Genomic DNA, 12,610 nt, shown 5'->3' with positions numbered 1-12,610 from the left:
ATCCAGTTTAAATATTGAAATAACGGTAGTAAAACATCCTCTTCAGAAATTACCTTTTTTTTGTGGACAACCAGCATAGCTCAGCTGTGGGAAGATATAATCATGATTACAAAGATGAAGGCAGAGAGAAAATCCTGAAATTTTAATTTGAGTTGTGCACAATGCACGTAGCTCATGCAGTGACCCTGCATCAGATTGAGCTAGTGGTGGCATTAAAATTTCCATTTGTTTTCTCAACTGATGTAAAATTTCCATTTGTTGCCACCTACAAACCCTTACTTTGTTATGCATTGCAGGCACATTTCATATGTTTGCTGTGATATTGTGGAAATTTGGAATTGTGTCTTCACTGAGATAGGATTTCAACCTTTTGCCTTTTACTGCACATTTCTCTCCTGAAGTTATTCTGGCAGTGTCAAAGACAGGCTTGAGATACCATTAGTGGGAAACAAATGACGTGAGGCATTCAGCACCTTGTGTCAATCATCAGGATTTCCCTCCAGCCTTCTTTACTATTTTTAATTGCAATTATCTGACTAACTTCCCATATGCAATTGAAAAATCTTGAGTTTTCCTCCTAAGTACCAGTATAAATCAGAAAGGTTGTTTTCTCTGTTTGAAGATGTGGAAGAAAGACCTATCAGGACAGCTCTTGAACTCATTAACCTGGCGGTGTGGCAGTCCCTCGACCAGGGCCATACACAAATCTGTTTAATCATGGTATAATGACAAGTGTTGCTTCAAACAAACCCAACTACAAAGGCTGAACCCCATGTCTTCTGTCCCAACTAGTAGGTAATAACACTCAGGTATCCCTTTTCTACCCAGTTCTATCAAATATGGTAATGATTTCTTTTCTGTACAATCAGAGTTTCAGGGAGGGAAGATAGCGCTTGATCTCCTGAAATCCCTCAGCCTCTGGTCAACTATTTCTTGTTAGATAAAAACATGGAAACTTGTGTTTCCCACTTTCTAGGCAAATGGTCTTGGGAAATAAGTTGTTACTGCAATGGCTATGCTGGATCTTGGTCCAGCTCCGATTTCCAGCAGTGTGGTGATCTGCATCGACTTCTGTGGGGAGCCTAATCCTGGTCCTGATACCTTAGGTGTGCTCTGGCAGTTCTGTAGGGATGGAGGGATCCCCATGAGGGAGCTTTTCCCACATCTGAGCTAGTCCCTCTGGTCTGCTTTCACAGGTCAATGAAAGAGGTACCTTGAAAATGTTTTAGAAGTGCACTTTGTGTGTATTTCTTGCATATTGAATATACTGGGATCTTAGGTGATGAGCTCTGATGTAGATCTCTGCTTCTAATCAGAGAACCTCCTGTCCTCAGAGAGACACAAATCTCCTTGAGTCATGTGAAAACCGTAGCAAGGTGGTTGGAAATGTGAGCATAAGTAGAATTAAAATTTTACAGGTTTGGCAGATTTTGAAGTGAAATGGGATTGGGTGGAGTGTTTTCCAGGAAGGAGCTATGGTTCCCAGCAGTTTAAATTGGGGGTTGGGTCTGTAAGCTCCATGCTGGTGTTGAGGAAGGGTTCTGAGGCAGAGTCAGTTTATTTCAGCTTGAGTTTGGTGTCTTCAGAGAGGGAGCCTGAACAAAGAAATCCATGGGTCTTTATCCCCTCACAGTCTGTGCACCTGATCCTCATGTGCTCTTCACGGATCTTGCATGTGCCTCCTGGCCCATTGGTGATTTATGGTATGGAGTCTTCTAACACCTCACTGGATTTTTTTGACTGTTTCTCCAATGCTCTTTTGTAAAAATATAAGTTTTTCAGAACAGCTGACAGGTACTTTCAGTTAGATATTTTGGTAATGTGGAATTAGGGCCTGTGCACATGGAAATGTTCACAACTAGCTGAGTGCAACTACACAGTGTTGCAGTTGCACAGGCAGGCTGTCAAGCAGGGGCTTTTATTTGGCTGCCTCACCCCAGTTTACAATAAATGAATTTAGTAGCATCTGCTTGAACAGCACATACTCCTGGTTAGTAATTGGGGCTGGATCGGGGACATGTGCCTGTGTTTCCATGAAAGATCCCATAAGCGTGGAGAAGATAAAGGTGTCCTCAAGGGGAAACTGCAGCAGAGAAAGAGCAAGAGACACACAAGTGTTTTCTAAAGATGAGGAATAGGAGAATCTGGAGATGTTGGGCTGCAGCCTAAAGCAGGTCATCCTTAATGTGCTTTAAGAGTAGTACTCAGGCAGAGAGTTGGGGAATGGGGCAGACAAGGAGCATCCATGGTTTCCTGCTTGTCTTAAAGCATCAGCACTGAGAGGAAAGAAAAGAATCTCTTCCCAATGCCCTTCTTTCCCTTCATTTACTACTGTTGCTTGAGAAACATGGACTTAGTGGGATAATGCTCCTAAAGCACCACTGTCTCCTCTCAGAGACAAACGGAGCAGTTCCTGGCAGCAAACAGTTTGTGGCTGGCTGAGGCAGCAGAGGGGACCATTGCTGGTGACTGTGAGCTGTGCCCATGAAGGTGCTGGGGAAAAGCTTCTTCCAGATAAAATCTAGTCACAGGCACTAGAGAAGGCGAAAGATGCAGGAACATGCACCTGTGTGTGCAAATGCTTATACCAGACACACCTGTGCATGTATATGTATATGTTGCATACATATACATTGCATGTATATTCCATATGCATATTATGCATATGTACAAACCCTCATGTTTTAAGCAGGCTGGTGTGTGGATGATGAGGGATGGAGGCAGACAGATCCTGAGAGCCAGAGGGGAAACTTATGGAGATTTGTAGGCAGAATTTTTAGTCTCTGGCCCAGGAAAAGCCCAGTCCAGTTTGATTTGAGAGCCAACAAGAACAAAACTGAAATGGAGGAGCTGGTGCTCTAAACAGGCCACAGAATGACAGAAGCCCACAGCAAAGCAATCCAGGAGGAGATGCACAAAGACCAGGCCTTCCCCTAACCCTAACCCCGGCTGAGCAGGGAGAGAAGCATTGCCCAAGTGTACTGCAGGGACAGAGTCTGCCTCCCTAGTCAGAGGGAAGTAATGAAAAGAACGCCGGTGAATGGCAGAGCTGCTGATTTTGTGGTGAATAATTTATGTGTCAATGGAAAGTTATTCAAGAAAAATATAGTATTTAGTTATTTTATTCTGGAAATAACCCTATAAATCCATGCTCTCTTTTGTTAAATACATTTATTGACTTCTTGTAGGTATGAATTAGGAGCAGCTTTGTTCATTGGATGGGCTGGAGCATCACTCTGCATAATTGGTGGCATTATATTCTGCTTCTCAATAGCTGAAAACAGTAATACTGCAAGGTAAAACACAAGTTGTACTTACTGAAAGAAATCAATACCTCTGCATTTCTACCTACTATCTGTATGCAGTTTGATTACTGTTTCAAAACACTTTGTAATGAGATTCTGAAAAAGATTGTGTGGATAAAAGAAAGTAAGGGGATGTAAGGATAATGCTTTGTCCACCATTAATGTAATTAAGAAAAGCTACTGGCTCAGAACAAATACTTGTGATATATATAATAAATTTACTACAGCTGCAAAACAGTGCATTCACTGATGTAGGAAAAATGGTCAGGTAGCTTTACAGGCATGAATAGACAAGTTTATTTGATCTCAAATCATCAGATCAAAAGCGAGCAGTGGTGGCAGTGGGACCTCCAGCAGCTGAAGAGGGGTGATAACAAAGAGGAACAGCTGTAAAGAGTAGCTATTCACCTAGGGTCTGCCACAATTTAAATTATTTAATGATTAGGCCCTAATTTACTCAGCTGTGAACGAGGGAATATGTGTTACAGGAAAGTGTAAAGACTGGTGCAAAGAGATAGCTGGAGTGGCAATGTTTAACTAGGATGGGACCACACAGAGTAGGAACATGCCACCTCCCCTGAAATGTGTAGGTACATTCCCATACATTTCTGGCTTTCTTACTGGATACAGAGATGTCACCTGTCTGTGGGAAGAGCTATAAATGGTTGTTTTTTCTCTTCAGGAGGGGGTATGCCTACAATGGAGCCACATCTGTGATGTCTTCTCGTACAAAGGTGCACAACAGCATCCCTGACAAAACCCCACCCAAGCACTTTGACAAGAACGCTTATGTTTAGTTGCACTGTTGGAAGACTCAAAGCGTTTTTGAACGTGATTTTGTACGTTTCATTCAGAGTAATTCCCCCCACCCCAAGCCCAGTGTACGTACTACTAAGACAATGACTTTTAAAAATATTAACTTGCAGCTTTTTACATATTGATGTAAATTTTATTATATAATATTTTAAGATTGATGTTGGTATTGTAAAGTTTATACCTGGAAATCATGAGCTGATGTTGCATTCTTGAAAAAAAATAAACGAGGTATTTACTAATTCAGTTTGTCATGTCAGCTGCTTGTGGGAATGGTATCACACACACTGTATTGGCACATCACAGTTCAAAAATACAGCTAGTCTTTTTTCTTTGTCTGTCCATGGAAATGGCTTTGAGGGAGTATTTGTACAAGTCAATGAATCAGAACAGAGATTACAAATAATCACAAAATGCTTTCTAGAGTAAGTCCCTAAAATCAGACACAAACTCAGTTTTTTTTTGTGAAGTTTGAACTGATGGACCTGTGGAGTTTCAATAAAAGTTGGTTATTTTGGAACAACCATGTAAATATAAAAAACGAACAGTCCTACTTAATAATGGCACAGTATAGAAAAAGTTTTGTATCTGATATTATCTAAATTACATTAGAACTACAAAATCAAGGTTCTTTTTGGTTTATGTTATATCTGTACTTATTTAAGTAGAAACACTAGTGCCTTTTTTAAAAGAAGGCAGTCAATATGGACAAAGCAGAAATGTCAAGTACTTCTGCAATGGCAGGTTAGTGCTTTCCTTACTGTGCCTTGACATTGTTATTTTTTTCCAGTTGTTGTCCTTATATGCTAAGAAAGACTGAACTCCAATACAAAAAAACCCAAAACAAACCGACTTCCCCAAATAGGAGGCATTTAATAATGATTAGTTTTGGAGCTGAGGCTTTTTTCTTTTCATTTAGTGTTTATTGTAAACCATGGTAAAAACTTAATAGTTTAATACATGGACATATCTTCTTTAAAATGTTGACAATTTTATATAAAGTTCATGATAAAATATAAAAAATATGCATTAAAGATTGTATAAAGTAATACTCCACAGTATATTCTGTTCATTGGTTAACAGGCTTTCTTGCAAGACCAGTTTCAATCTTTAATGTAAACATTAGAGGCAAAATCTTCACCTCAGAGAAATGAAAGAGACTTTCACCACTGAACTCATGAGAGTGTGCTGGTTTTGGCTGGGATAGAGGTAATTTTCTTCACCGTGGCTGGTATGGGGCTGTGTCTTGGATTTGTGCTGGACACAGAGTTGATAATAGAGATGTTTTTGGTATTGCTGAGCAGGGCTTGCACAGAGCCTTTTCTGTTTTTCATACCACCACATCGGCAAGGATTGGGAGTACACGGGAGGTTTGGAGGGGACACAGGTGGGACAGGTGACTCAAACTGACCAAAGGGACATTCCAGACCATATGGCATCATGCACAGTATATACAGTGGGGGAAAAAGGAGGAAGAGGAAGACATTTGGAGTGTCTTTTGTCTCCCTAAGCCACCATTACGTGTGATGGGGCCCTGTTCTCCTGGGATGGCTGAACACCTGCCTGCCCATGGGAGCAGTGACTTAATTCCTTGTTTTGCTTTGATTGTGTGTGGCTTTTGCTTTCCCTATCGAACTGCCATGATCTCAACCCACAAATTTTCTCACTTTTACTCCTTCAAGTCTCTCCCCAGTTCCACAGGTGAGGGAGTGAATGACTGGCTGCATGGGGCTTGGCTGGGGTTAAACTGCCACAAAAAGAAAGAATTACTTTGTTTCCAAATAGACATGGCCAGTAATGCATATTTCAATATTCTTTTTCAGAGTCAGACTGAAAGACACAAGAGCTCTGTAAACAGTATTCCTTGTTATTACAGGACCAATGAGAGAAGGTACTGGGAAACACTTGATGTTTTCACCTGCATTTTGAACCCCAGCAGAACCCAAAAGCAGGACCTCCAATCAGGAATGGAACAATTATATGTCTGAAGAATCACTCCAGTCTGTTACAGTGACTAAGCTGCTTTTTAACGTGCTTGTGTTATCAGCTTCATGAAGGCCTTTTAAAACAAACAGACAGAACAATTAATAGTTATTAATACTCTTTTGGGGATATTTTTACTTTGTCTATAAAATAAAATTACATGCTATGTGAGCAAACACCTGTGGACTTCAGGAAGCCCCAAACAGCAACCAGTAAGCAAATGACAAGTGTTGATAATATGTAGATTGTTGCTCTCACAGAAGATAAAGCACAGTACAAGCAGTCAGTGCCAGTGTTACTTTCCCTTCAAAAACAACCAGCAATATCTTTATGTGACTGATACAGCTTTAACCTTTACACACATTGAAATGTTAGGGTTAGAAACTACTATATAAATTATATGTAAGATTGAGGCTTTTGCTTTAGCATTAGTTCAAATATTTATCTCAGCCTGGTAAGTCAGTTAGATACCTTGAACAAACCTGAAATGTTATTACTCTCAAGAAAAAGGGGGTTCCCTGCTCCCTTAAATTCAGAAAGAAAAAAAAACTCAGATGATTAATTTTTAAGGTGATGTTGAAGTCTGATAATATTATAGTTTAAAATCTCAAATTTAAGTTGGTATCTCTGTGTATTTATGTGTGTGTGTGTGGTTTATGTACCACTAAGTATCATAAAAACGTGATAGCAAGAAACCAAACACAAAGGTTTTCTTGTTCTTTTCTTACAAAACACTATCTATTGAATTACAAAGTGTAATACACTGTACTTAATCCTCCTCTAGGTGGGTCGGTCACTTGTGAATACGTTACCTTCCTCCTTTGGTGCACTTTTCTTGGGAAGGCCCCATGCATGTACCACAGATGCAGCATTGGGCTCATTTTTCTGAGCTGTCATTGCCTTCTGACCTCTGTCATTTTTCAGCAATAAAATGTCTTCTTCTACTGATGAAATATCCCAATCATCTTCATCAGCTTCTGTGAGCTAACAGGGACAAGAAAAAACAGGCATTTTTCCTTTTTCTGTTCAAGCTGTGCTGAGTTCTTTCCTAAACTCAACAATGTGAAACTGCTAAAGAAGAATGCACTGGCACATGGCCTTTATGACATCTATCATCACAGTTCAAAATCCACATTAATTCAATTACCTAAATGATATTAATTCACTGCTATTGTTCCAAAACTAAAAGAGGTTTGTTTGTTTTTTTTAAAAGTCAGGAACTGCAAACATTTAAAGTTCTTCCAGTTCTGTATCTGGCCTAAATGTCTGTTTTCAGGTATCATATGGCAGCCTTAAAAACGGATTATCTTTTCTGGGATATTCCAATGAGATGAAAGTCCTTTAAGCATTAAAATGTAGGTTACTTACATGAAAATAAAGATATGACATGCAAGGTGGCAGTTTACAAGGATTCTGTAGTCAAACTAGGCAAAAATATTGCAGTAAAGGTCTTTCCAATTTAAAACTAATTTATTTAAAGAGAAAATTAAATAATGAACATTTAAAAAACCACATGGTGCTCAAATTTTAAATATGCATTCCCCTCAAGACTCAGTGTCAGCATGTACAAACACATTTTAATTAACTGGTGGATTTGTATACTAAGTTCACAAAATGAGAGTCAGTTCAAACAGATTAACCTGAAGGCAATGAGTCCATGGTCCCTCTTACCTCATCTGCCTGAGAACTAAATATCTTCATTCAGCTTTAGCAAGAAGAGCTACAGAATTTCCCTATTTTTCAGTCAAATATGGTTTGATGGATTTAAGCTATTTTTAGAGAGCTTAACTGTGGAAAGCAAACAATATTTTTTCCCAAAGCTAAAACCTTATTTCATTGGTGTCTCCAGTATTACAGTAAGGATCTAGATGGTGCTTCCATTGCACAGAAGGAAGGGTCAGATGCTATTAGAAAGCAATGTAGGGTATGTATACACTAGAGAAAAATCAACAAATATGAACATGTTGTGTGTCTCAAAAGTGGGTAAGAGACTGCAGTAATGCTTATCTTGCAACATAACTTCATTTTAACATTGCAGACTGTTTTTCAAAAACTGATGGATCTCTTCAGTGTGCTGTATTATTAACATACCAGAATTCATTATTGCACTGTTTCAAATTATCTGCATTTGGAGGGTGTGGTAATGGGAAAGTCAGTCACATATATTGAGAAATGCTGGAGGAAGAGTTTCCTTGAACATTCAAGAAGTCCCAAATGATTGTTAAAGTAAAAAATAGAGATAAACATGTCAACTTCAGACAGAATTCAGTTTTGATTGAGTGTAAATACATAGCACCAATCAAAAATGCTAAACAGTTTTATTAACTCAAAGACTTATATAAAGATGTCTACATTAAACATATAAATATGGGCATAAATATATGCATATAATTACCAAAGCATACAAGATGGTAAAGATTGCAGAAAAATCTTCTGTAAAGATTGCAGAAAAAAAAGTAGCAGTGCCTACCCTGGTTTCATAAGCGTATCCTGAACTTATCCTGTCCATACAGGATACATCAGGGACACAATGTATTCTAAATTAATCGTGGCAACAATATTTTTCATAAGATGATGGTAATGCCTGGGAGGAAGAGACCTCAAAGATCACGCAGTCAAATTCCCCCGTGATATCCAGAAACACCTTCCTCTAGATCAGGCTGCTCAAAGCCCCCTCCAACTTGACCTTGAACACTCCAGGGATGGGGCATCCACAGTTCCTTTAGGTAACCTGTTCCAGTGCCTCACCACCCTCACAGTAAAGAATTTCTTCCTAATATCTAATCGAAACCTACTGTCTTCTCATTATAGTTTAATTTTCTGTCCAGAAGAACAAAGAATTACAAAGAATTTGGAAGTAATGCTAGACAGAAAATTGCACTGTAATAATCATGTCTATGTTGACAACTTTGAATCTGGTACAATTTGCAGCTCCCACAGTCAATGGACAACTTAGGTGCCATCAGTGGCAATTACAAGGACACAGGATAAACGTGATTATGCTACCCTCATGGCCAAAGTTGATTAGGACAATCACTCCTCTCTAGAAAATGAAATAAAGCGTCACTGCTTCTGGGGGGAGTGATGAGTTTCAGATTTAACTCACAATCAGGAAGCCCTATGGTATCAGTTTTATTACGGATAACAGGATTCTCAGTAATTATTATTGGCTAATTTAGTGAAACAATATTGTATTGAATGATACAACTAGTAGCTGTCTTTCTATTTCAATCTAGTAACAACTACTCAAACTGAAATAAAATCACTATCTGCTGTTGATGTCTCATTTGGAGTAACTTTTGTTCCTTTTAAAAACTGTTCAGGAAAAGACCCCAAATTGCAGCAAAATGGTTTCCCAATTACAGAACTCTAAACTGAGGAGAAGACCAGGACCTTAGGAGCCCGAGGCATAAAGAATCCATTGTGTTAGTATTCTGCTGGTGAACACAGTCAATGGACAGCAACAGATCTGATGTAGTCTGAAAGCAGTATATGATTGTGGATTGATGAAGCTCATTAAAATGTATTTAAGAGACCCATATTAGATAAAAGTCCAGAAATAATGTTTTTAAATATTAGATAAGCAAATTCCTTTTTTCCTCCATCAAAACAAGACACTAGGAAAACAAGTAAAGGAGGACTCTCTATGCTGCTGGAATAGAAGATAAGAATGATGCCATGCCCAAATTTTGAGCTGCAGTGATCCAAACTCATCAAGGTATAAGCTAAATAAGCAGTGTGGATGAAATAACTTGCCATTGGTCCCTTGCTAGAACTTTTCTATACACCAGTGCAGGTGTACTCAAAAATACTACTTTAGCTCTAATTCCAAAGCTGTCTTGGAGAATTAAGTTCTTTTTTGCATTAAGATGATTTCAGCATGAAAAAAAATAAATTAACATACATCTAGTTCAATTATTGAATGTAATAATGCTGCATATTAAAAGTGATACCTTCGGTTCTTTCACTCCTTCTTTCTTAATAAATGCCTGTGCAACATTAATTCCTCCAGCTGGTTTGTTCTTACTTCCATGGTTAGAAAGACTCTCTCCAACTTGTTTGGTCAGTTTTTGAATTACTGTTCCTAAAATTCAGAAAAAAATTAAATTGACAGTTTCCATTTGCAAAGAGGGACTTTACTGTAAACCTTCTAGAAATCTTCCCCAAAGTAAAAACAAGTAAAAGATGTCTCTCTGAGACAAAGATTGTGTCTTTTCATGCATTTATATAGAAAAGCATGACACACATCTCTAAGTAATACATTAACAGAAACACATTAGCAAAAACATAAAGTGTTTACCTATATATACACACACTCAAGACTAGGTAGTCTGCCTTCACTATGTTTTCTAACACAGAAATATTACCATGAAATGCAAAATCATGCACAGCTGCTACAACATCCATATACAAATGCAGTGAAAAACCTTTAGAAGTTTTGGCAGGTGTTCCAGTTTCTTGAGGTCCGTTTTCCTCCATCCCATCCCCACTGCTTTTGCCAATAGGCTTCTGAAAAGCATGGACTATGCTGCTTGATGGTTTTGACTGCTTTTGCAATGCCTCTGGTGTTACATAAGACTGTTTCATATCATCTTCATCAGCTTCTTCCTCTGAACTGAATGGTGGTGTTCTAAGGAAAACCACACACAACATGAGTACTTACTGGGTTTCAGTGCATGCATCAATGCATACATGTTTAAGCTTCCTTGTATTTTCCTTTCCAATAATGTGCATTTTTCTTAGTGCAAAATGACAGAATCTCCCCTAAATTTTAACTATTTAAAAGAAAAAAAATTAAAAGAAATCACACTGCTAATTGAATTCAGAAAGTTATCCCAAAATGCTCTCTTACACACACAACTATTTCCATTTATGCAACCATCTTTACAAAACAAGAGACCAATATAAAACAAGTCTTGCCAGGCAAACACAGATGGGCTTTCATGGATCAGCAGGTAGAGCAAATTTCAGGGTCAAGGAATCTGTGCCACAGAAAGTCTCTTGTGACAACAGTCAGATGTGGGAATTTTTCAGTGCAGGAAGTGTCAAAGTAATGTACCTGATGTGAACAGAACATGGAATATTGTATTTCATTTTGGCTGCAGTATGAAAATATCAATAAACTAAAAAAATTAGGTCTCCAAAGTCTCTAAATTAACACAGTCAGAAAAAGCATCTAGGAGAGAAACTAAAGGAAGTTATTGATCATACTGAATATCTCTTTCTCAACCACAACAAAGAATACATATGCTGAAAGGAAAACATACTATCTTTCAGGGATTATAATAACACACTCAAATGGAGTAACACTTTAAACCAAAAAATGAAGTATGCAGCCCAGACAATGTTATGAATTTAGCTTAATAATAGTTTTTGTGCAGCAAACATGTCAACAAAAATGTCATCTTCAAAAAGGCAAGGGAACAAAACATACGTGATGCTAGATGTCTTTCTGGAAGCCCCACTTCCAATAATCTTCCTGGGTCTAAAAATAATGAGACAAGTTATTTCAAGACTGATAGAAAACATAAAGCTTATATGGAAGTTTTGTGAATTCTTTCCTCAATTCTTACAATTGAAGAAATGTTCACATCAGCCACAAAAACCCAAACCCACAGGACTGTTATCTGAGGTATGAGTATTTTTAGAATGGCATCTCTTACTTTGGTGTAGAACTATAGTCAGGGATGACTGCTCTTTGTCCAGGTGGGCGGACAGCTGATGGAGACCACTTGGATGGTTTTTGAGGTGTGGCAAGCGAGGAAATTACCAATGGGTTGAACCTGTGTTTTTCTACAAGAAAAGTTTTCCACGTCATTCATACAATCAATGTTCGGTATCTTTCACATTTAATTTCTACAATTAAAGATGTCTCTGCTGCAGATTATAGTTTCACAAAAAAAAAAAAAAAAAAAGAAAAAATGCAATTCTTTTCTACCAATCAGTTCAGAGTTACCATGGTTTGGGTTAAAAGCTGTAGCAATTTGGAAGAAAATAAACCCCCTTGCTTTACAGCTGGTCCTCAGAGATCAAGCACCTTTCAGAATTGAATCCTTGGCTATGCCAAGTGTTTTGACCCAGGAAATTAAGCTTGTGATTGCAATTGTATTGTTAGTGCTATAAACAGCTACCCTGAAGTTAATGTTTATAAATACATATATACACACAAATGTATGTACATATACATGTATGTATGTATACATACATGCATGTGTTATATGTGTGTATATATATTTCTGGCAAGCCAAATGAACCACATACTTTGATAGACTGGCTCTTTGGAATGTGACCAGACCTACGGTTAACAGGCTGTTCATGCACCCGGTGTGGGGCCTGTGGATACACTTTTGCAATACAGTGATACAATACCAGGGGGAGAAGGCCCCGTGGAGGTTGTGTGTGCAGCAGAAAAGGGGAAGAATGGGTTAATAGCCCTAGGTTTAGACATTCCTACATCCAAGTGTCAAGGGCACAAAGGAAAGGTTAAGTTCCTCAGAGCCTGATAGATT

General features: G+C 38.3%; 2 protein-coding genes across 5 annotated transcripts in view; one reads left to right on the top strand and one right to left on the bottom strand.

Moving 5' to 3' along the window:
* Positions 1 to 4,360, top strand: part of CLDN10 (claudin 10) — a 53,677-nt gene extending 49,317 nt beyond the window's left edge. For both annotated transcript variants that reach the window (XM_064408438.1, XM_064408437.1), the window contains exons 4-5: positions 3,189 to 3,296; positions 3,988 to 4,360. In XM_064408438.1, coding sequence (XP_064264508.1) covers positions 3,189 to 3,296; positions 3,988 to 4,102 — 223 coding nt within the window. In that variant the 3' untranslated portion in view covers positions 4,103 to 4,360. The remainder of the gene's footprint in view (positions 1 to 3,188; positions 3,297 to 3,987) is intronic.
* Positions 4,361 to 5,965: 1,605 nt separating this feature from the next.
* DZIP1 (DAZ interacting zinc finger protein 1) overlaps positions 5,966 to 12,610 on the bottom strand; it is a 37,279-nt gene continuing 30,634 nt past the window's right edge. For all 3 annotated transcript variants that reach the window (XM_064408435.1, XM_064408434.1, XM_064408436.1), the window contains 6 exons: positions 11,765 to 11,894; positions 11,536 to 11,586; positions 10,529 to 10,731; positions 10,055 to 10,185; positions 6,914 to 7,085; positions 5,966 to 6,177 (listed from right to left, as the gene is read on the bottom strand). In XM_064408435.1, the coding sequence (XP_064264505.1) occupies positions 6,095 to 6,177; positions 6,914 to 7,085; positions 10,055 to 10,185; positions 10,529 to 10,731; positions 11,536 to 11,586; positions 11,765 to 11,894 (770 nt within the window). In that variant the 3' untranslated portion in view covers positions 5,966 to 6,094. The remainder of the gene's footprint in view (positions 6,178 to 6,913; positions 7,086 to 10,054; positions 10,186 to 10,528; positions 10,732 to 11,535; positions 11,587 to 11,764; positions 11,895 to 12,610) is intronic.

Source organism: Passer domesticus, chromosome 2 (assembly GCF_036417665.1).
Source record: "Passer domesticus isolate bPasDom1 chromosome 2, bPasDom1.hap1, whole genome shotgun sequence".
NCBI lineage: Eukaryota > Metazoa > Chordata > Aves > Passeriformes > Passeridae > Passer > Passer domesticus.
This window is presented reverse-complemented; position numbering and strand designations above follow the sequence as displayed.